The 24,380-nt window shown below is 45.5% G+C and overlaps 2 protein-coding genes across 2 annotated transcripts in view; one reads left to right on the top strand and one right to left on the bottom strand.

Annotated features, from left to right (window-relative positions):
* Nucleotides 1-22,377, top strand: part of KCNJ1 (potassium inwardly rectifying channel subfamily J member 1) — a 101,910-nt gene extending 79,533 nt beyond the window's left edge. Inside the window, exon 3 of the transcript XR_004435669.1 lies at nt 22,245-22,377. The gene's annotated coding sequence lies outside the window, so the exon portion shown is untranslated. The remainder of the gene's footprint in view (nt 1-22,244) is intronic.
* FLI1 (Fli-1 proto-oncogene, ETS transcription factor) overlaps nt 16,063-24,380 on the bottom strand; it is a 118,932-nt gene continuing 110,614 nt past the window's right edge. The window contains exons 6-9 of the mRNA XM_033204352.1: nt 23,286-23,351; nt 21,493-21,552; nt 19,232-19,279; nt 16,063-18,016 (exon numbers count right to left, since the gene is read on the bottom strand). Coding sequence (XP_033060243.1) covers nt 17,487-18,016; nt 19,232-19,279; nt 21,493-21,552; nt 23,286-23,351 — 704 coding nt within the window. The 3' untranslated portion in view covers nt 16,063-17,486. The remainder of the gene's footprint in view (nt 18,017-19,231; nt 19,280-21,492; nt 21,553-23,285; nt 23,352-24,380) is intronic.

Here is a 24,380-nt window from a genome sequence, read left to right as displayed (position 1 = left end):
AACAATGAGCCACCTGACTCCGTGCGAGGGGAGGTTTCCAAATAGCAGCCATGTCTGAACATCCAAGCTCTGCAGGATCTTAGTTTTTGTTTTTTAACTAGTTTTCATATGAACTCAGTTTCTGGTGTTTTCTTATGGTAGGCTCTGAATGAAACACAAAAAAGTAAAGTACAGCCTTCTCTTTGCCCCATTTCCCTCAAGTTGACCCTGCTCTCCATACCCATCTCTCTATGCCCGTTACAGCACTGCCACAGCACCTCCAAGGCCCTGGGTGGAATCGGCCCAGGCCAGCTGGCAAGAATGCTGTCTCTGTGTCCTCTCAGTTTTGTCAATACTCTATGTCCACTTTCTAGAATCATTCTCTTGCCTTTTCCATTTTCTCCTCAGAGAACACAAGTGTGGGCAGTCAGGCTCTCTCCTGCCCTGTCACCCACACTCCTGAGGCCTCTGTTGCAAAGTGAAGAGGAAGGAAAGACCCACTGTGCTTTTGTTTCTTGTTCAGCTTCCTGATTTCATTCTGGCCCCGCCTTTGACCAGGGCCATCCCTGAACTACTTGGTCATGATTTCTGGTAAGTAAGAGGGCAGTGACTAACTAGGAAACAGGGCAGTGTGGTGGGGCAGGCCCCTGGATCCAGAATCCTCTCCTGGCTCTGCCCCAAGGAGCTGTCACTTCAGTTTTGTGGCCCCTAGGGGGTGGGAGCATTCCTGTAAAGAGCTGATGGGTGCATCTTTTTCTAGCTCTGGATTCAGTGTTATGCTGGCAGCCTGACATCAGTGGTGGCAGAAAGCTTATGTCCTGGGAACTGGCAAATGTGATCACTCAGGGCCTACTGTATTAGTCTGTTCTCATGCTGCTCATAAAGACATACCCAAGACTGAGTAATTTATAAAGGAAAGAGGTTTAGTTGACTGACAGTTCAGCATGGCTGGGGAGGCCTCAGGAAACTTACAATCATGGCAGAACGGGAAGCAAACGTGTTCTTCTTCACATGGCGGCAGCAAGGAGAAGTGCCAAGCTAAGGGTTGGAAAAGCTCCTTGTAAAACCTTCAGATCTCGTGAGAACTCACTCACTATCATGAGAACAGCATGAGGGTAACTGTCCCCATGATTCAGTTACCCCCTACGAGGTCCCTCCCACGATATGTGGGGATTATGGGAACTACAATTCAAGATGAGATTTGGGTGGGGACACAGACAAACTGTATCACCCACGTTTGCCCCCCTCAGTGGCCAGCTGCTCACATTTACCAGCTCACCACTGAGGGTATCTTTCGGGCCTAGCAGAGGATATCCGTTGGGCCTAGCAGTGGATAGGTCACCTGAGAGCACGTGTTATGAAAACAGAATCCCTGGGCCCCTCTGCAGATCTCTGGAGTCAGGATTTTCTGGTGCCTTAGGGGTTTCCAAAGAGCGGGACACCAGTCTCTGTATTTTGTTTTGTTTTCTGTTTTTTTGGTTCTTCTTTGAGTGGGCATCTTGCTCCATAGCCCAGGCTGACATGCAGCATGGCATGATCATAATGCATTGCAGCCTGGAACACCTGGCCACAAGTGATCCTCCTGCCTCAGCCTCCCAAAGCATTGGGATTCTAGGTGTAAGCCTGCACATCTAGCTGGACTGTGGGTTTACAACAAGGGGTGAAACCAGTGGATTACATGCCCCTAAAGGCCATTTTTAGCTCTAAAAATATCTGCTTTTGGTTGCCACCCAATGTGTTCGTAGGTTGGTGCAGGAACTTCCAGAACTGAGCTGCAAAGAGCAATCGTCCTCTGCAGAGCCGTCTCTTCCTCACAACCCTAGGCCCTGCTCTGCCTGCTGAGCCGGCTGACAAGTTTCCACCTTGACAGGACACTTTCCACTTTCCAGGCTTAAGCGGACCTCACGCTGGGATGGGAGGTCGGTAACTATTCCTCATTAGCTGTGGCTTGGAGGAAACAGGGGTAAGGCAGCCAGGTTTTCCTACCGGAAGTGACTTCCCAGGGGGAAGTTCAAGTCTCCATGGAGAGTCTACCAGTGTCCTACCATGCCCTGGGGTCCCTTCTCATTGGTAAGTCGTCTTGGCTCTAAGAGGCTGGCCTGGGGCATGCTGCCCATGCACATTGGGCTGATGGTAGATCTTGCCAGGATTTGGGGAGGAGGGAAATGGTTGCCAAAGAGAGACAGAGACAGTGATAGACTTAATAAAACAGAGGGAAAAGAAATAAATGATAAGCAGCATGCCAGAAAGCCAAAAACACCAGGAATGCCTTCTTCAGCCATGTAAGAGGAAGCTGGGGTTAGGAAGGAGTTTGTGATTTGCAGCCCAGCAGGGGAAGCCGGGTCCTGTGTGTGACACGAGGTCCTTCCAGCAGGGGAGCCGGGTCCTGTGTGTGACACGAGGTCCTTGTAGCTGTAGCTCCTTCTCCATCCCTCTCAGGCTCCATCAGCCCAGCTGCTCAGCTCTCTGGTGATCTGCACTTGGCAGAAATGGTTTACTCCACGTTCCTTCTGTTTCCCCTCTCCCTTCTTTCTGACCCCAGCTTTTCCTGTCTGCCTTCTAGAGCCATCCGAATTAGGCCTTCCTGCTTCCTCCTTCTCAGCCTCTAGCCCACTACACTGGGTCCTGTACAATCCACTCTGGTTGGGGGCGGGGGCAGGGTGGCTCCCCAAAGCCTCTGGTCTCCACACTAACAGAGAAGGGGATCCCTCTCTCTCCATAGATCCCCCCACCACCCTGCCATCCACCAGCGGCTCCAGAGAGGTGAGGGTGGGATCTCCAGGGGCAGGTGGAGACCTCTCACAGGCTCTGGCGCCAGTGGGATGCGGCCCAGGAGCACACTCGAGGAGAAGGTGTGTGCTCCCCCCGGGCAGAAAGCAGGGAGAGCGTTTACGAAAAGAATGGAAGAAGGGGGACTCCAGTGGAGGTCCAAGTTTCAGCTGCCTCCTAACCCCAGGTCTTACACCGAATTACCATCATCTTTTCAGGAAAACCAAATGGTTACTGCAGGGTCACGAGATCCCTGGACCGCGGAGGGAACCACTGTCAAGCTGGATTCCTGTCGCCCCAGCCAGGCAGGCGCACAGCCTGGTGTCCTCCCTCCAACCCTGCGGTGCCCCTGTTCTCCCCAGCTCTTCCCCTACCCTCGGCGTTGGCCCACCCGAGCTGCCCCCTGCTTCCCCCCACCTCCCCTCGCCCAAGGCTGCTCCCAACCCCCCGAGCTGCTCTCCGCTCCCTCGGCCACCCACACCATGAGCTGTCCCCTGCGTCCTCCGGCCCCCAGCGCCCTCGGCCACCCCCACCCGGAGCTGCCCCCTGAGTCTCCCCCACCTCCCTGTGCCCAAGGCTGCCCCCCACCCGGAGCTGCTCCCGGACTACCCCGCCCCCCGCACTCTGGCTGCCCCTCACCCTTGAGCTGCTACCCGCGTACCCCGCCCCCCGCGCCCTCGGCTGCCCCCCACCCCCGGGGCTGAGCCCGAGCCGGCTCCGGCTGTCTGCGCGCAGCGCTCCAAGGCAGCGGGGTGAATGGACTGCATCCAGCCTGGCCGGCAACTTGAAAATAAAAATAAAACAGAGGGAAAAGAAATAAATAATAAGGAGCGCGCCAGAAAGCCAAAGAAAATACAATCCCAAGCCCCGAGTAGGCTTCAAGCCTGCAGCCGGCCCTGGGCCGCGAGGCTCTGGCGTCCGAGCCACCGGGCCCCTGCGCCCCGCCCGCGCGCGTCCCTGTCCTCGCAGGCGAAACACAATCCGCGCTCGCGCTGCGCCCGGGCTGAGGGAGCCAGAGAGGGCCGAGGACGCCCCCGCCCGCAACAGGGACCGGCTTGTTCTTTGTAATGGCAAATATTTATTTTGGTTCAAGGGGACCCCTTTCCACTAAGACCACTTGGTTGTAATCAGTAACACCTATTTTCAGATAATCTGCCGCTCTCTCGGCAGAGCCCACGGAACTCACCCAAACAGAGATCTTTTCAAAGAGAATTTTAAATGGGCTGAATTCACAGACGTCTGGAGGAGGGGCCTGGCGGGGGGTGGGGATGGGGGGCGGGCAGGGGGAGATGAACCTGGGTGGTCAGGCCGGAGCTGGGCCGAGGCGCTGCCAGGTGGACGTCTGTGCCCTGGGTGGGGTTGGGGAGACTTCCAGGAACCTTTCTCAAAATAAAACAAATCGAAAACCTTTCCCTGGTTGGCCAAACGTTGCTGCCGAGGTAGACTTCCAGAAACTCCAAAACCGGTTCCTTTTCCCTCCCAGAGAGCTTCTTCGTTGACAAACGCGGACTCCATTGCGGGATGCGGCCCCCCAGACTGCCCTAGGCCTCGAGTCCCAGAGTTGCTGAGCAGCGGTATCCCTTACTGGTAAAGTGGGGACCGAACGTGTCCTTGTCACAGGCGAGCTGTTCATTTGAGAGCATATCTGAGCACAGGCAGCGGGCGGGCGTCCTTCTAGGTGCTGGGATCACCAGGGAAGAAAACCAGAGCGGTGCCCTAGTGGAGCCTCCTTCCAGTGGGGAGAGACGGACATTAAGCCAGTGGGTACGATGGACAGTGACGTATGTTACAGGAAAGAAAGGCCTTGAAAACTGTGAAGGGCTTTGTGCTTCAGCTCTGCGGTGGAGACAGCTCTCCCGCGGGGTGGTCTGTCTCCTGTGGAGCCGGCAGAAAAGGCCAAGAGTCAGAAGGTGCTGCTAGTGCCAAACAGCTCAGGGGTGGAACTGGCAGGCCAGGGTCCAAGTCCACCTGCTAGTGTCGTTTCAGAACCTCAGAACCCTCAACTATGAACAGGGACGGGCAAGGCCCGCCTCACTGGGCTGTTCCAAGGGTTAAATGAAAATGGATAGCCCTCAGTGTTAGTTCCCAACGGCCACATTTCAGCCTAGGTCCAGTGACGAGGTAGTGTCCTTCTCTCAGATGACATTTGCTGACTTTCCATAACATAATGTAAGATTTCTGGGTGAAGCATGGATACTAATAAGTCCTGGACAGGGGTGCCACTCTGGGGAGATGCTGTCCTGGGTGGTCTCACTCTCAGTGCTGTCCTGACTTTGGCTGTAGGGGTGGCCTTAGGCTGGCCCGTCAGGATGCCTCACTGACAGTAATCATCTAGGCAAACCAGATCTTCCCGCCCAAACATATTAACTGGGAAATACAGAGAGATTGAGGCAAGATGGTAGTGAGACAAACGACCAGTGGCAAGCTGTGAGAAGGGATCTCCGTCATGGGAATGCAGGAACACCCGCCATTTTGGACACTGGTAGCTTTTTTGTTCCAGCGCCAGGAGGCTGTCCCTCCAAGAGTTCCTATTCTCCTGAGGTTCTTGTCTCCCTCACTGCCATGGCTGTTCGACAGTAAATTCCCAGTATTCCAGGAAGCCTGCATGAATGCCTGTCAATTCAAAGAAGCCATCTTCTATGAAGTCTCTCTAAGTAACGAAGGGATTTTCTCTGACTGTATGTGGCCAGGTTGAGAGTGGGGAGACCAATGACAGGTATGTGGGGTGCGTGATGGTGATTAAAACGTCAGCAGACAAAACGGTTTCAAAAGTGTCCCTTCATTAACAGTAAGGGCCTCCATGCTGTTAGAAAAATTACTTTGTGTATCCTAATGCTGTTTTCTTTGTCCTTGGAGATGACTGGAAAAAGGGGACGGGACTGATTTACTTACTCTTTGTGCTGGTTAGGCCAGGCTGGGTCTGAAATTATGTCATTGCTTTTCATCAAGAATGTGGCTTTCTTCCTCTGATGAGATGTCTTCAGCATCGATTCTTAGCTCAGAGCTTGCAGAGGATTTAAACTGGGCTCAGACAACCCATTGGGGGTTGATGGCCCGGGAAAGATTATGATAAGAAAGGGGTGAGGGGCAGGAAGAGGGGTGGTGTTTTGGAATTTGGGATAATTGAATTTGCTGTGCAGCCAGGTCATCTGCTGAAGCTTTAGTTGTAAATCTACCAAGACCAGGAAATTCCATGGTTAGGCCAATCTTCCCATTTTCTCAGAGATCAGAAGGGTTGAGGATTTAGTGAGAGACGGTTTTCACCTAGAGATGCTGTCTCTCATTAAACTTTATTTTTTCATTAATATCATTAAGCTGATTTCCTGGAAACCCAGCATCAGCCCCCCGACTTTCTGTCATGTTCTCGCCCAGGAAAACCAGCAGGCCCTCATGCATAAAGAATACTTGTTCATCTGGTCTGATTAGCCAGAATGCTGGCAGTGGAATAGGCTCCCTCCAGGGACCGACTGCAGTTGTCTTAACTCCAGTTTCCTCTCCATTGCCTTTGGCCAGTTGACTGAGCAAAGCTAAGGGACCATTTGTAATTAGCTCCCAACAAGCTGAATCGCTGCTCTCTTGAGAATTAGATACTTCTTGCAAAGAAATTTAACCTAGGTGAATGTTGTATGTAAATATGATATGTATGGCTCTTTTGAGTTTTCTGGAAACTCCACAAATGCCCATAATATCCCTCCCGGAATTAATCAAACTTCCCCAGAGGTAATGGGCTTTGATCTTCCAGGGATGTGGGTTTCCTAAATGAGCAGGACATCATAGGGGATGCCTGTATCTTTGGTGACATAGCTCTTTGTGGGAATGGAAACACCTTTATTTTTTATTTTATTTTGAGTCCAAGTCTCGTTCTGTCCCCCAGGCTGGCATGCAATGGTGCCATCTTGGCTCACTACAACCTCCACCTCCCGGGTTCAAGCAATCCTCCTGCCTTTGCCTTCTGAATAGCTGGGATTACAGGCGTGCACCACCACGCTCAGCTGATTTTTGTATTTTTAGTAGAGACGGGGTTTCACCATGTTGGCCAGGCTGGTCTTGAACTCCTGACCTTAGGTGATCCACCCGCCTCAGCCTACCAAAGTGCTGGGATTCCAGGCATGAGTCACCGCGCCTGGCAGGAAATAGCTTCTTTTCTCCTCTTCTCCCTCTTCATTCTCATCTACCCAAAACCTTGGAGTGTTGGCTTTGAGCACAAATGGCAACCCTATGATTTGGTTGCTGGGTTGAAGCCACTTGATAAATTGGATTCATCTGAGTTTTGTGTCTTGGATTCTGATCAGGTGATCACTGAAGTTTGTAAATATTCAGTATAAAAGGAACAGGCTGAGAAGCATCAGAAATATCCTTATGAAGGCAGATCTAGCTATAATTGAATTAATTTTGCTATTCAGAAATTAGTGGCAAGTTCATATTTCTTCCCTACAGACTAAGTCCCTATGGGTAGAGTTTGCATTCTCCACATTTTAAACTTCTCAAATGGATGTCTGACCCAAACTGGTTTCCTAATGGTTATCTGTTCTGTTATGATTTTTTTTCTGAATGACAAAACTTTGAGTTATGCAGAAAATCACTGGATGATTTGATGTTCCTAAAAGAGACAAAGAAAGTGCAAAGGAAGGTAACGCTGTCAAGAAAAGCTGAGGTGTCTGGAAAGTATTGCTTGAATATATGTAATGCTTCATTAAACATTTCTGAAAGCCAGGGGCTCTGGGCGATATAATCATCAGTGGGGAAAGAAATACTGCATCTTCTGGGGAAACCAGTTAACACCAAAGGCTAGCTTGGTAAAAATTACTGGCAAGTTTTAACAGTGGTCTAGCTCCTGTTAAAGCTCTGGGTGAGCACTGACTCACCCAGATCAATTTGCCGTCCTGCAAGTTCCATTCATGGTAACTGCATCTTCCGTGATTTTTATTTTCTCTGTGTATTTCTGGAATTAACAATAACTGAGGAGAACAGATAGCTCACGCTTCCCTCAGAATTGCTGGGCAGCTGTATTGGGTTCGGACACTTTTTGCCCAGCGGGTGCAGTTTGACAAATAGACATGTACTGGATCTTTCTAGAAGCCAGACACTGGCTTATAAAGAAGGAGTTAGACAAAGTTTCTGCCCTTCATTCCCTTTTTGTCTAATGGAGGACACAGACTTTGGGCACAAATAGATCCCAGGGTCTCATATTACTCTGTCTTCACAGAACCCAACAACCAAAAATGATTAAAAAACCATGCATTCTTCACCCCAGCCTCTATCAAAAACATTAATGTTATAACCCAGAACATTGCTTTTTCATCCTTACCAGCCACACTCTGTTCCCCTTCCCCTTCCAATTTCTCCCCTGCACATCTAAAACAAGATTTTAACATTTCATTTTCTCCACTTGTCTGTCCCGCATTGCTTCCTATCTTGTTAGCCTCTCTGGTTAACTACTCCTTCATCTCTTTTTCTCCTTTCTCTAACTGCTCACCAGATTCTGCATCTCAAAAGGCACAAGGGTGTGTGTGTGTGTGTGTGTGTGTGTGTAAATATGGAAGCAGGAAAACCACAATTTAATGGATCTTGTGGTCCCTTTTTGCCATGCATGGTCAACACATACACACACCCAATGAGATATGTGCTGTTGTAAGTGTGTAAGCATGCACCTTCCCTTCTTCCTTCCCCTTTCCTTCCCTTTTCCTCCCCCTCCCACTGAGGTCTTGCCTCCAGGAGCCATAGGTGCAGCAGAGCAAGGCAAGAGTCAGGGGGTAGTGATATCAGAGCCTGAAAAGGGTGAGAAGGGCATCCGTGTGGCACATCCTGATGGGAAGTGTTAGTGCCCTAGTGGAGTAAAGAGAGCATGGGGCGCAGGGTGTGCAGCCTGTCCTGGGTGTCAGGGCTACAGCCGGTGGAGGAGGGTTTGCCTGTGGAGGGGTTGCCTGGGTTGGGGCATCAGAGCTTGAACAGGGTGAGAACAATATCCACAGAGAGGCACTGCCTGGGGTGGGGTGAGGAGGGTACCCATGCAGTGGGGTGGCCTGGATGGGAGTTTAGGGCCAATGCAGGGAGATGAACACGTTGCATGGAGGTGAGGGGTGCAGCAGAGATGGAACACTGGGTGCATGCAGAAGGATTGACTAGGAAGTACTTATAGGATGCCTAATGGAAACCATTCTTTTCACTATCAGGTAAGGGAACTACGGACACAAAAGGGGCTACAACATCCAGTGTTGGATTAGAAATGAATGCTTCTGAGTTAACTCAGGGTTTCAATGTAGATAGATAGTAGAAATAAATACAGAAATAAATGTATATGCATAGTCATATAGATAGCAGAAATAAATATTGAGATAAATGTATAAGCATATACAGTCATGCACTGCATAATGATGTTTAGGTCCATGAAAGACCCTATATACAATGGTGATGCCACAAGACTATAACGGAGGTGAAGAATTCCTATCACCCGGTGACGTTGGCACTTATGCCCTGTGGAAGTGCAATGCAATATTCATGTTTGTGGTGACGCTGATGTGAACAAACCTACTTCCCCGCCGGTCTATGAAAGTCTAGCAGGTGGAGAGTACGTAATTCTTGATAATGATAGTAAACAACTATGTTACTGTTTATGTATCATTATTTTAGAATGATAGATTTTAGATATAAGTAGATAATGCCTACTTATATGTTTAAAAAGTTAACTGTAAAACAGCCTCAGGCAGGTTCTAGGCTAAATATGAGTTCACGTCTTCATTTCTAACAAAAATTTCAAGGAGTAAAATGAAATATTTTTTAAATAAAAAGAGTGTATAGAATAAGGATATGAAGAAAATGTTTTTATACTGTAAAATGGGTTTGTGTTTTAAGTTAAATGTTATCACAAAAGAGTAAAAGAGTTAAAAAATTTAGAACTTTATGAAGAATTATGGTAAGCTAAGGTTAATTTATTATTGAAGAAAGAAAGAGGTTTTGTGGATTCAGTGTAGCCTAAGTGTACAATGTTTACAGAGTCTGCAGTAGTGTACAGTTATGTCCTAGGCCTTCACATTCACACACCACTCACTCACTGACTCACCCAGATCAATTTGCCGTCCTGCAAGTTCCATTCATGGTAAGTGCCCTATACAAGTGGACCATTCTTTGTCTTTTATCCTTATATTTTTACTGTACCTTTTCCATGTTTAGATACACAAATACTTCCCATTGTGTTACAGTTGCCTACAGTATTCAGTAGAGTAACATGCTGTGCAGGTTTGTGACCTTGGAGCAATAGGCTCTACCACGTATCGTAGGTGTGTAATAGGCTGTTCCATCTAGGTGTGTGAAGTACACTCCATGATATTCACAACCTTAAAATCACCTAAGGACACATTTTCCAGAATGTATCCCCATTATTAAGCAAGGCACAACTGTATATGTATGTATATACATGAGTCCATATAGACACATACATACATATATGATATATGTGGTGTATGTATCTACATCTATTGCCTGGCTCTGTACACTGAATGGGCCTGGGAGCAGGGACACCCCATTAACATTTGGCACATCTATCCCCAAGGTATTGGGTTCTAAATAGCATTTTCCACTAAAAAGAACTAGGAATCCACAGGGAGATGATTCATTCCAGGGCTGGGGCACAAACTCCAAAATAAGTTGTTGTGGGAGAAAGTAAGGAAGCACTTAAAGACTGATGGGAACATGTCAAAGGAGACAGAAGCCAGAGTGAATGTCCTTCCATTGGGACAATGTAATCATTAAAGAACAGGTCATATCCACTCAATAAAAGAGAAAGCCATGAGTCTTAGAGATATAAATAAATGAATGAATACATTGAAATTTGATGTCGAATGGGATATTTACATATTTTCAAAGTAAACCTCCACAAAATACTTATGGATTACAAAGGGTAAAGGAATAACTTTCCAAAGGAGAAGCCTGGGAGACACCATCTTAAACAAAGAGTGAACTTCGTCGATAATGGGATACATTGAAATGATGTACCACCCAATACAATGCCAGGAGAAGGCAGCATGACTTCTGCGATGATCCTCTCAGAGAAGCCTCGGCTCAATCTACTCACAAAGATATACCAGCAATCCCAAATTGGGGAACATTCTACAGAATACCTGACCTGCCATATTCAAAATTGTCACAGACCTGAAAGACCAAGGGAATGTTCCAGACTAATGGTAGATGACAGCATACACAATCAGCAATTCGGAATGGGAAACTTTTGCTCCAAAAGACAGCAGTGGTGACAATCAGGCAACAGTGCATTGTGCCTCGGGATTACATAGGAGTAATCCGCCTGCATTAGTTATTCGATTCTCTTGATTATACTGGACTATGTAGGAAAAGGTTGTTGTTTAAATGAAATATGCCCTTAAGTGTTTGGGGTTAATGGAGCATGGTTGGCAACTTTCTCTCTCTCTTTTTTTTTTTTTTTTTTTTTTGAGACGGAGTCTCGCTCTGTCACCCAGGCTGGGGTGCAGTGGCCGGATCTCAGCTCACTGCAAGCCCCGCCTCCCCGGGTTCATGCTATTCTCCTGCCTCAGCCTCCCGAGTAGCTGGGACTACAGGCGCCTGCCACCTCGCCCGGCTAGTTTTTGTATTTTTTAGTAGAGACGGGGTTTCACTGTGTTAGCCAGGATGGTCTCGATCTCCTGACCTCGTGATCCGCCCGTCTCGGCCTCCCAAAGTGCTGGGATTACAGGCTTGAGCCACCGCGCCCGGCCGGCAACTTTCTCTTAAATGATTCACTAAAAATTATTCGTCGTACTGTTCTAACTTTTCTGGAAGTTTGTGACTGTTTCAAGATTTTACAGTTAAAAAAAATCACAATGTATATTCATAATACAGAATAGAATAGAATAGTGAGGTTTCACTCTGTCTTTGATCAGAGAGGAACAGAGACCTGTACAGAATTTTGAATGTAAAGAGGAGTTGCCCCTCAATGAAGACAGTAAGACCTTGACAATAATACCTAGGAAATCTTGCAGTTTTCTAGTTCTTTTCAACATACAGAGCATTTTTATGTACATTATCTTACTTAACTCCGGTGATACCATTGTATAGCTATTATAATCATCCTCATTTTATAGATGGAAAAAACCAAGCTCCAAAACAGTAAGTTATAATATAGGCAGTGGACATGCTGGGCTTCATAACCAGGTTTTTTGGACTCTGGGCCTGTTCTTCGTGTACTCACTCATCATATATTTACTGACCAGTTACGGTATACTGCTGTCACTGCGGCAAATAGGACAGACAGTTCCTTTTCTTATGGAGCTAACAGGTGGCGTTAGGTCTGCGAAAAGTCTGAATCCAAGCTTGCAAGGAATAAAATCCCAGCTCCCAACCTTTATTTGTTAGCCGATAGAAAAATCCCATCCAACATTTCTGTCAAAGCACATTTTTAGCATTCCTTTATAACAATCTCAATTTATTTGCAACATCCTGCAGCTTGGCCACATGCTCCGCTGGCTTTAGGTGCACACATAGAGCCAAGGAAGGGCAAAATCCCAAGTGGGGCACTGGGAGGGCTGTGGGTGGGGAAAATGCAAAGGTTCTCTGGAAAACCCAACTTATTCCTACTTTGCACCCATTTGGAAAATGTCTTTCTGACCACAAAACAAAAATGACACTGCACTGAACTCCCCAAACAGGGTGCCCACCAGTTATCCAGAACTTAATGAATGTTCTTGAAAAATACTAGCCAATACTAGCAGATAATGATGATTATCCATAAACCTCCTGTACAGCAGTCTGCAATGGGTCTTCCACACTGTCGTCCAATACCTCATATAAACTCATGCAGGAGATACAATTCAGGTCCTACTTAATCGATGAAGACAAGTTGCCCAGGAGGTGGAAGGGCCAGCATTTAACCCAGAGTTTCTGGCATTATATTCATTTTCATTTGTCTACTCAAATTGCCTCTTTCCTCCCACTAAGAAAACACATGAGTTAACTCAGCTAAAATGCAGAAGGTTAATCTAGCAGTTGTAGGTGAGTGAGTGGTCTCACTGGAAATTTTTCCTGTCTCCCTCTAGAGCTTTTAAGCTGAGTGTAAATTGACTATGTGCTTAGGGATTTACCAGCTCGAACAGACTGAAACAATTAGACAGGAGGCCACATCAGACTGAGAGAGAGACAGACCCCAGGCTTGTGGGCCCACATTCCTTCTAAAGCTTCCCTCCCTATCCTTTCTCAACTGGCTGAAACCTCAAGGTTTGACTGGCTAACCCACTTCCTCTCACAAGTGTCCATCCCCTGAGGGAGCCTGGGATTTGTAGTTTTGGAATCAGCTGGCCTTTCGTAATCCCTTAGCTGGACTCCCTAGCTGAAGGCAAGTAGTGTCAGTTTCAGTAGCTTTCTATGTGATGAAATGCCCAATGCGCTTTCTGCAAAACCTGCATTCCTTCGTGGATAAGAGCAAAGCTTCTGTATGCTCACCAGAACCCAGCCAGTCCCCTAGCCCCCATCCCGGTTCTTATTAACTCTCCCATCCCTGCCCCCATTGATACAAAGCATCCTCTTACCTCGACCTCCTGAAGGCCTTCTGGACACAAGCCCAGTGGTACTGTTGATGGTGGAGGAATTTCTGAGCGAGGGAGCAGGGCTGGGCAGCAGAGAGCCATGCTTAAGGGTTGCTTTCCCCAAGCACATTCCCCAAAAGGACACCTTTTCAAGAGTTTGTAAGGCAACAGGTTTACATGATGCTTGTTAATGAACAGATATTGGAGGAAATACGGTAAGAAACCAAGTCCACAGAAACCACCTCTCACAGAAAGTACTGCATTTTGTTCTGTTTTTTATTTCTCCACTAAGCATTGCCTTGGGTTGGCAGTGCCTTGGTTTGGGGTGGAGAGAGGCTCCTTTCCTCCCTTGTGTTCTAGAACCTCCTGATCTCATTTGGTCTAAACTAGCAAACCTTATCTGAGAACCTCTTAATCCACTTCCCATTGTGTATGTTCATCACTCACTTGCACGCAGATATTATTGGTTAAATAAAATAACAATCTTTTAAAGTGTTATTACATTTTCTAGTGGCTGTTGACTATTAAACATGTTTTAAAATAACAGATACTTAAAATAGGCCCGGTGTGGTGGCTCACACCAGTAACCCCAACACTTTGGGAGGTTGAGGTGGAAGGATTGCTTGAAGCCAGGAGTTTGAGACCTGCCTGAGCAACATAGACAGACCCTATCTCCACAAATAAAATAAAATAAAATAAAACAAATAGAACTTTCTTTGTGTGGGACTCAACATTTTTCGACACTGAAAAAAGATGACCTCTGCTATAGACTGACTGTGTCTGTCCCTTCTCCCAAATTCATATCCTGAAACCTAATCCCCAATGTGATGGTATTTGGAGGTGATTAGGGCATGGGGGTGGAGCCCTTAAGAGTGGGATTAATTCCCTTATGAAGGAGACCCCAGAGCACTCCCTTGCCCCTTCCACCATGTCAGCACACAGTGAGAAGGTTTCCTCTATAAACCAAGGCAAGGGCCCTCACCAGACACTGAATCTGCTGGTACCTTCATCTTGGACTTCGCAGCCTCCAGAGCTGTGAGAAATAAAGTTCTATTTTTATGAGCCACCCAGTCTGTGGTAGTTTGTTATAGCAGACCAACTGGACTAAGATGACCTCCCGCTAAAGGACTGTTGTCCAGTGTCCCAAACTGTGGGGAGGACTAGCTTCCATGAGAACCGCTTGCAAGCCTGCATGCCTGCTTTGCTTGGCTGGCACTGTTTGTTAGATGGCAGAAACCTCATGGCACAGGCACAGAATGATCCAGTAGGGAAAAGACTGGACTAGCAGCCAGGAGGGCAAAGATTCTGTTTATCCTCTGTGACTAGTCAGCTGCATGCCCTGGAGCCAGCTAGCAAACGTTCAAACTGGGCATTGCAGGAGACTAAATGCCAGTCCTCCCTCTGTACAAATGCTTATGAGGAGAAAATGGTGCCTCAGTCCTGTCAGCGAGTGGGCCGGCTTCTGAGGCATAGGACAAATCACTGTGGAACATATTCAGGGGGCGAGATTTGGCTGAAGCTCGATGACTCTGTAGAGAAGATGAGCCTGAGCCAGTGTTTGAGTAGGACACATAAAGAAAACCTTTAAAAGGATGAACTAATGAGCTGAGCATCTTCTTACAACACTCAGAAATATGTGCCTCCATTTTCCCTAATGAATACTTTGCAGATTTCAAAATTGTTGGGGAAATTGCGTGGCTGAGATGGAGATCTGCAAAAGAATTCAGCTAGATGGTTCTTAAACATACCTGGCCTTCATCATTCCTCCTTCTATGCTTGGGCCACTAATACCAAGTTTTAATTTTCTCCTTTCTTAGAAGTCACTAGAAACCCAGTACATGCACACACACTTTTTTCACTAAAGACTAACTTCTTTGTTTTGAGAGTTAACAGCAGAGGATGTTCAGTATAGAGAAAATAGGAAGAAAACAGTAGAATTTTAGTTTCAATTTATTCTTATAACACCATTTAAAATGTTCTATTTTGTATTTGTTTTCTAATATGAAGAATAATGTAACAGTTTGTATATATGATTTATAAATCAATGTGCATATGTTGAGAATATGTGCTTTACACAACTTTTTAAATGGCAGGGTGCAAGATTAAAAAAAAAAAATTGGAGACCATTGTTCTGAAACACATCCCATTTCATTTAGGTAGACACGTTGTCCTGAAGGTACTCAGTGTTACCCAAAGAAGGTTCTAGGATTACCAATGCTATGAGTCGAATTCCTTGCAAATCAAGGACTTCCCAGGTCTCGCTCTTTTCATTGTAAAATAGAGAAAATGAAAACAAGCTACCTAATAGTGAAGCAACTGGAGGCAAGTTTCTTCCTTGGGAAGAAAAATGACCTTAAAAATCTGCATGAGCCATAAAATCCTGGTCTGAGACCTGAGGGAAGCAGGGCGCTCACTCTCTGCGGGAGTAGCGGAAGGGGGCCACCTGGGTCTGAAGTGCCCCGGGGAGGCTGCAGAGTTAAATCTCACAGACAAGTCTGGATAGACCAGCTCGCTTTGCTCTGTTCCTTACACACAGGTTATCCATGGCCTTGGCTGCCATTCTATAAAAGCCTTTTAGGCTAGGGAAGATTTAAATACCACACAGGAAAAAACACTACGAACATCATCAACAACAATGAAAAACCACATTGATTTTATACCGTCTGCTGCACTGCAGTACGTACATTTGAAAAATTCTTGATAGTGCAGGAAGTAAATAGGAAAGTTCCCCAGAAAAAAACCCTTTGACCTAACGGGGGCGGCAAATAAGAAAACTGTCCTCAGCGCTGAGAGAAGGAACCATTTATTTAGTCAAATTATTTTACAACATGGTCTTCATTGACAGTTGTCAGCTTAACACTTCATATAGTTAAAAAAGTCAACAATTACCTGCAAAATTATATATATTTTAATGTCTAAAAATATGTTGCATATATAGAGCAGGAAAATCCCTCCTCTCCACAAGGGAAAGTTTTGTTGTTTTTCCCAGAGCTGTGATTATTGCAGTACTGTTACACACATTTCCAAAGCATTAAAGATCTAAATGGATTATCTTTCCTTGCTTGTGTATGCCTGTTAAATAACTGTACCAGTGCTTTGCTTTCTCGTAAGTCAGTGACTTAAACAGCCCTGTTTCCTTTTCAGCAATAGTCATATTATGCTTTTTAAAAACCAGCTATAAAAAGGTACAAACAGCCCAAATGTACAGATTGATAAAAGATGTACAAATTACATTAAAAAAAAATAACAGCGACTGATTCCATAGTAAAACTGCTTTTGTGACCGAGGTCAACTCGTTTATTTATTCTTAATTTTTAATTATTTATTTTAATACTGTGAGATATAGGAAAATAACTCTGCATAATTTATACAGTAAGTTGCCTTCTGATTGGTTGATCCTGGTCAGATGGTCTGACAAGCGCACAGCGCTTGCGAATCTGTTTGAGTTTAGAAATCCCTACAACTTTTCTAAGTTCTGGGACCCACTGTCATCATTTAAAAAAAAATAGTTATTTAATTCCCCGTCTTTCAGGAATGTATGTATTTGCATTAAAATTTCTTAGTTCATATCTTGACTATTTCTAGAAAGAGTGGTCAGTTGAGTGCATACTGTCCACTGAGGGGGATTCTGCAATGCCCTTGACGACTTAAACACACACACCTTCTTTCCATCAAATTCCAGTTGGGTGAAAACTTCACTGGCCTTACAATCAATGTTCCAGTTGCCATCCACTGAATTCGGTCCTCCTAAAATTAGATTATAAGCTTCCCACCTCTGTTTTCACTAAATCTCAAACCAGAACATGACTGGTTAAGTCCATGATTCTGTGTCGTACTGAACCCCTAATGAGACCCGTGTATTGATAAGAAACTGCTTTGGTCATAAAAACATAAAGAAAATGTACAGCTTCTTTCTCAGAACCATGACATAACCATTCCAGTAATTTTAATATGCAACTCACAAGATGCTAGGAGACTGAGAATTCAAACTGGCATACTGGCCCATGGAATTATCCATCTCTTTGTTCAGGTAGAGGAAGCAAAAGTTACCAACATTAAAGAAAATGTTTTTAAAGAACAAATACAAAGGTTCTATCCAACAAGAAAGAACATCCAGTTTTGTCTTCTCTTCAAGGCCACATATGTCCTGTAGAGTCCAAAGCATCCAGTAAGTGGGCTTCAGCTAGAAGGCCACCGATGAGTAAGCTTCTAGTAGTAGCTGCCTAAGTGTGAAGGCACATGGGTGTTAGGATGGCGGGGGACGTTGGGGTTGGGGTAGATTCCCCCCGTGGGGGAGGTCCAGTATTGTGATGCGGCTCCAAAGAAGCTGGAGGAAGTGACAGGCATGGAGGATGGATGGGGAGGGACAAAGTTCACCTTTTGCTGGTGGGCATGGTAGGAAGGCATGTAGGAGATGTCAGAGGGGTACTTGTACATGGACGACTCAGTCGGATGTGGCTGCAGAGCCTGGGCAATGCCGTGGAAGTCAAATTTGTAGGCATATCTTTTGCCGTGCACTTTGGTCATAATGTTTTTATCATAGTAATATCGGAGGGCCCGGCTCAGCTTGTCGTAATTCATGTTGGGCTTGCTTTTCCGCTCGCCCCAGCGCCTGGCCACCTCATCGGGGTCCGTCATTTTGAACTCCCCGTTGGTCCCCTCCCAGGTGATACAGCTGGCGTTGGCACTGTCGGAGAGCAGCTCCAGGAGGAATTGCCACAGCTGGATCTGCCCACTTCCTGCAGGTCGTGAGGCAAACGGGAGAGAACAGAACACCTCAGTCCAGAGAAGGCAGAACCCGGTTCCCTAAATGCAGGGAGCTTCTCATCCTTTTAAAGAAACCTTTTGTTTCCTTTGACATCGGGATGGACCTGACAAGCCCTTCTTCTCACTGCTGGTTTGCCTTTCTGCTTGCCTTGGAGATGGGTGTCATAAGCGAGGTTAGATCCTAAGATGCTTTGCCCCAAGGCCTGGTAAATGGAATGTGGGAAGTGAGGTGCAAACTCTGCCCAGAACTAGCTGTGTGATCTTAGGCGAGCGACATCCTCCCTCAACCCCTTTGGTAAGGCTTTTGAATCTCTTCATCTAGAAAGGCCTGAACCACTGTCTGATTTCTAATGAGTGGTCAGGTCCCCCGGGGAATTCCCTTTCAGCAATAAAGAGTCAGGGGCAAGGCATGACTGTGGGAGTCATTGGGAGAAGCTGCCTCACGAGCTTTAGCTTTTGGCCCCTGGCAGGTCCTACAGCTTGGCTTGCAGCTCTAAATTCTGCAGAGAACTTGTGCAGAGAGAAAAATACCCAGAATATGCTGGGTGGCTTCTTTGTCCTCTGTCCAGGCATGAAGGAATGGGTACGGAGAGTCCCTGGGATGGGAAGGTGAGTGGACCACACTACTGCAAGAGCCTGCTAGCTCCCAATCTCGATGGACTTGGTTTAGAAGGATCCTCTTGAGAGTTATTTTTGATACTAAATCTTTAAAATACAAGGTCAAATGGACTATATCTGCAACTTTTCCGGGACACATCTTTTTTATAAGGCCAGATAACTCAGCAACACTTTCTAAAATCACAAATAAAGCACTTTGGAATATTTATTAATTTGTGCCTTGCATGTGGGAGACAACAGAGAGCTGAGTGGAGTTGTCTTCTTTTTCTTTCTTGCCCGTTTTTGCCAATTGAAACGCCTACCTGTGCCACTTATTACTTAGCTACACCTAAGTGCACATATGCAGTGCTCGAGTGTCTATTCCCAGAAGCATCCTCAGCCGAGGAATCTGGATACCTCATAACAAGCCCTGACCTCTTGTTCACATGCTCCAGAAACCGATACCGAACATTTCAAGGAAAGAGGCGTATGTTACTCCCCACTCAGGTGTCTGGACAGAAGTCTCTGTGACTTCACAAAGCTATGAAACATTCTGGCAAAAAAAGGCTTGCAGGCCAAGGTAAACTCACCAGGGTTGGCTAGGCGACTGCTGGTCGGGCCCAGGATCTGATATGGATCTAAGGAAATAAAAAAGGAAATTTGCTGCAGTGTTATTAAAAATATGACAACCGCCATAAGAAAACCATAAGAGTTTATACTTTTATTTCAAGATCACGGGAAAGACTGATTTCAGAAAACTTTACTGCTTTTACTTGCAGATCTCAAAGATCTTCATGACATTTGTGGTCTTCATCTCAATAATTACAGAAACAACAAAGAATAGGAACAGGATTACTTTTTCTTATTTGGCATCTAAAATGTGCAGATTATGTTGTCATTACCCAAGGCAAAACAGTGAAAACATTTGGAAAGGAACTGGCTAATATTCAATGATACAACGGACAGCTGACTCCATGAGCTTAAAGAAGGTCTCATGGTTACTGGTCTTTAATAGCTCTACCTAATACTAACTAATATTAATCTGTTTTTTAAAATGTAGCATGAAAAACACGTGCCTAGAAACCAAGCAGCCTGGGTTTCAGCAGCAGCTATGTGATAAACAAATAACCTGTTGGACAATTTCTGGGAATCAGTTTTCTCATCTGCCAAACGAGTGGGTTGCACTACTGGATTCCTCAGTTTTCTTCTAGTATAACACTCTGTGATTTGAAACTTAGAAATGTCAGCACAAACCAGAGTTTGTATTTTAGCTATAGAATGACTATTCTTAAAAAATCTCAGTTTACTCAAAACATGTGTGTCCATTTAGCCATGAAAAAGTCTTTGCAATATTGGTTTAGGTGCGAGGTTTATCTCCTTTTTGGTTAGTTGAGGAAATCATGGTAGAGAGCTGGGTCTCGACTTGGCACAATTGTTATGTATTTTGTGCAATTTTGCTATTTTTTCAACTATAATTACAATTTTAAAAATACCAATATGATTTTTGGGTTTCTACTTAGAACCATAAATTAACTTCAAGAGTCCTTAAGCCCATTGAGACCATCCTTTCTCATCCACACCATTGATATGATAACTAAAGTCTTTTTGGCAGGTGATGCCTAATGCATAATTTTGTTGTTATTGGACAGTCTTTAAAACTCTCTACATCTGACTTATGATCCACAGTCAGCAAATTTTTTCTTTTTTTTTTTTTTTTTTTGAGACGGAGTCTTGCTCTAGCCCGGGCTGGAGTGCAGTGGCCGGATCTCAGCTCACTGCAAGCTCCGCCTCCCGGGTTTACGCCATTCTCCTGCCTCAGCCTCCGGAGTAGCTGGGACTACAGGCGCTCGCCACCTCGCCCGGCTAGTTTTTTGTATTTTTTAGTAGAGACGGGGTTTCACCATGTTAGCCAGGATGGTCTCGATCTCCTGACCTCGTGATCCGCCCATCTCGGCCTCCCAAAGTGCTGGGATTACAGGCTTGAGCCACCGCGCCCGGCCAGCAAATTTTTTCTTAACCTTCCAGGTGAAATGTCGGTTGATTTTCTCTTGCTCTGCCTTCTGTGGAGATGCAGAACAATGTTTGCCTACCCTAAAGCAAATGACTTGTTCAGAACTTCATCTCAGCTGCATCACATAAGAAGACAGAGAGAGGAGCTGGGGCTTGGGCACAGCAGCTATCTTCAGATACGCTAAGGATTTCGGAGAAAGCAGGAGAGAGGCTTCTCCAGAAGGCAAAGCTTGAGCAGAAATTCCAGGAGGCGGACTTTGGGTCAGATAGTGGAATTGGGCCCAGCTCGAGAGTCAATGCCCTGTTTTACTATAAGCACAAGTAAGGTAGAGGCGAGGGTATGATAGACCCAGAAATCTCCAAGTTCCTCTCCAATACGGAGTCTCCAAGTCCACGGCTTTAAAAGTTCCTCTGCCTTAATTGTTAAGCCGACCCATCACAGGGTGGGGATATTTCTGAAAGTAAGGTTTGGTGAAGTATAAAAGGCTTGGACAGGAATTTGGGGATCTGGGATTATAGCTCTATTTCTTTCATTAACCAGCTGTATGGTTGTTAGCGAGTCACTTCACCTCGCTGGGCCTCAGTTTCTTTATTTAACAAAATAAAGCATTGGAACAGTTCATCTTCAAGTTCCTTTCACCTTTGATATTTAACAAGTCTCCACTTGATTTCAGTACCTGTTACTTCATTCACAGGCCTATTAGGGTCAAAGATAGACCATCTTTGAGAGAAATAAGAGAGAACATATGTGGTATATTGTTTAAAACCTCCATCAGTTGACCGTGTGGAATCAACAACTGTGCAGGAAGCAAAGGAGAGATTACATATCCCGAGCAGGTACCTGGCTGGGGCCGTTGCTCTGTATTCTTACTGATCGTTTGTGCCCCTCCAAGGGGAGGACCTGTGGCAAGAGGGAAAGAAATGCAGTGAGTAGGACCCGGCTCCCCCAAGGGAGCGAGACGTCTTGACAGATACGCTTTCTCACTCATTCCTTCAACCACTCTCCACTGACTCATTTATTCATCTTGTTTTAGAAACATTTACCTAGAATCTGCTATGTGCTGGCCCTGTTCTCCATGCTGGAGATTCAGGAATGAACAAGCCATGCCTAGTAAAACTTGCAATCCAATGGGAGAGACAACAACAAACACATTTTAAAATGCTTAAAATTTTGTGTTTGCTCAAATGTCACCTTTTCATTTTCAAATTTTAAAAAGTAAACCAACAGTAGAGCATCACTGATGGTACTGAGGCTGTGGATTTCATTTTCAAATCGGAAAGTTAGAGAAGTCCTGACTGAGAAAGTGACGTCTGAGCAAAGATCAGATGCTTCGTGGTGTCCCTGTCTTGTGAGTTTCCTTCTTGGTATCTCTCACACACCCTTTCCATTCCCATGATCACTTCTGCGTTGCAGATCTGTGTTGCTTCTTGCATGGTTTGTAGCTTAGTCTGACTGGTGTCCTCATTACTCTTTTCTCTCCCCACAATCCACCATGCAAGCCACTGTTCAAAACCTTAGTGACTCCTCATTGCCTAAAGAACTAAGGCCTATCTTCATAGCATCATTTACGATTCTGTTTCTTACCTTTCCAGACTTCTTCTGCATCACACATCCTAAACTCCAGGAACCTGAGGTCCTCTCTGACTGTCAGACATGCCAAGCTGATTTCTTCCCCAGCCCACACTGCCATAGGTCCAAATCCTGCCTCTCCTTCCAGAGCTGACTCAAGTGCTACCAGGTCCACAAGCTTTCCTTGATACCAACCAGATGAAAAGAGTTCTGTGTGTGTGTGGTTTCTTTCTCCCGCTTATGGGACCAGTGCATGTCTGATTCATCTTTGTGAATCTTATATTGCCAAATGTCATGTGCAGAGTAAGTAAATAATTAATACACATAATTGGAAGGGGTCTTGGTTATTGTTTGGGCATTAATTTGTAACCCCAACCTCTTTCTTGAAAGAATTCCCTTTACCACCTGCTCATGTGCTTCATATTTTGCTTCCTAGGCATGTCAAGATTGATTTCTGGTACAAGAGTTCATGAGTCATTCTTGCCCCTTATTCCGTTAATGGGAGATATTGGGTAGACTTCGACATGCCATCATCTCACCACTTGGTGGAGAAAACTGATGTCCCAGATCCCCCGGCATCTTCTCATCAGGGATGGAAGATGTGGAGAAGATGGCGGGGGTCTGAGACATCAATTTCTCCACCAAGTGATGATATGTTGAAGTCTACCCAGTATCAAGGGGGATGGGGAAATGGGTATGACTTAGCCTCAACAGTTAGGGGAGCAAAGTTATAGAGTCATTATCTTGATTTAAATAACAGAAGCCACAGCCAGTGACAGTGACCATTCATTGGTATAGAACCTTGTCTCAAGAAAACCTTCAAACTTCCAATGTTCTAAAACTGAGTGCAATGAAACAAAACTCAAAAATCTAAATGAAAATCTCATATCATCTTTCAAGGACTGGGTATCATGGAAAAGCCCTAAATTGGCAAATAATTTTGATGTCTACTCAAAAAGCAGGGAAACAAATGTTTGCTGCTCTCCTATATCTTATGATCCTGTTCTCCAACCCTGTCCTCAGAAACATGCTTTCCTCCAAAGAATTATCAGACATTTACTTACTTTTGTTGAGGCCAGAATTCATGTTATTGCCCCACGCTCCTCTTCTGACTGAGTCATAAGAAGGGTCTAATGAACAATAACAAATAGGGGTACATTAGCATCGCCTGCTTCTCAGAAAAGTTGTGTGAGCATTATCTGTAGTGATCAGGAGAAATAAAATTCACTTCAGCAATGGCTTTTAAAGCATCCCTAAATTCTGGAAGTGTACTCACCCCCTGGGGTTGGTGTGGCAGAAAGAACCTTAACACTCTTTGAGAAGATCTGGGAGCCAAAGTAATGGGAAGAACCCTGAATGTGAAGTCAGAGGATTGGTTCAACTTCTCTCCCTGACACTATTTGTTGTGAAACCTGGGATAAATCAAAAGTCTCCTTTGGGCTTCAATTTTCTTTAATGTGGAAATAAAAATTTATGTTTTATCTACCTTATGGGGTTGTGGAAATGACCAAATGAGATAACAGATAGAAAAGCACCTTATGAAGCTTTCTACAAATATAAACTTACTCAAGGTTAGACATTTTTTAAATGTCCATAGTTCTGAGGCAAAATCCTTCAAGCAGCTCTGAAGAGTAGGCAAGGTCTGGACTGGGTGAAAGGCCCATAAAAAGAGTGTCTCAAAGCCCAGGGCCGTGACATTCCTGGGGGCCAACTCCAGTCCCCGATTTCAGGACATGGATGATGTGGGATGACATCACAGGGGTGGGAGCACATTCCAGGCTCTCTGAGGGCTCTCGGGCTTTCCTATTGACAGTGGAGAGGACTGGGCTGATGACCACAGAGAAAGGGAAGAGGCCAGAAATGTGGCTGGGAGAGGGGCTGGATCAGGAAATGAGTGGATGGAGACCTGCTCCCCACCTGGGCATGACTAAGGGCTCGCTTCTCAATTGTCTTGGAGAATACTCCTCAAATGTGAACTTTTGTGATCGTAACCTCTTTCTTGAAAGATTCCACATGCTTCCACAAACGTGCTCAGAAACTGATTAACTAACTAGCTGGAAACTTCTTCCTTCCCTTTCTTGTGGTGGAGTCCCATTGAGACATTGAGCAGGAATAGCAGAGGAGCTTGAGGATACAGAATTATGACTTTAAAAGTCATT

This window comes from Trachypithecus francoisi, unplaced genomic scaffold (genome assembly GCF_009764315.1).
Source record: "Trachypithecus francoisi isolate TF-2019V2 unplaced genomic scaffold, Tfra_2.0 Lachesis_group8, whole genome shotgun sequence".
NCBI lineage: Eukaryota > Metazoa > Chordata > Mammalia > Primates > Cercopithecidae > Trachypithecus > Trachypithecus francoisi.
The sequence above is the reverse complement of the archived record's forward strand: the minus strand, read 5'-3'. Positions and strand labels throughout refer to the sequence as shown.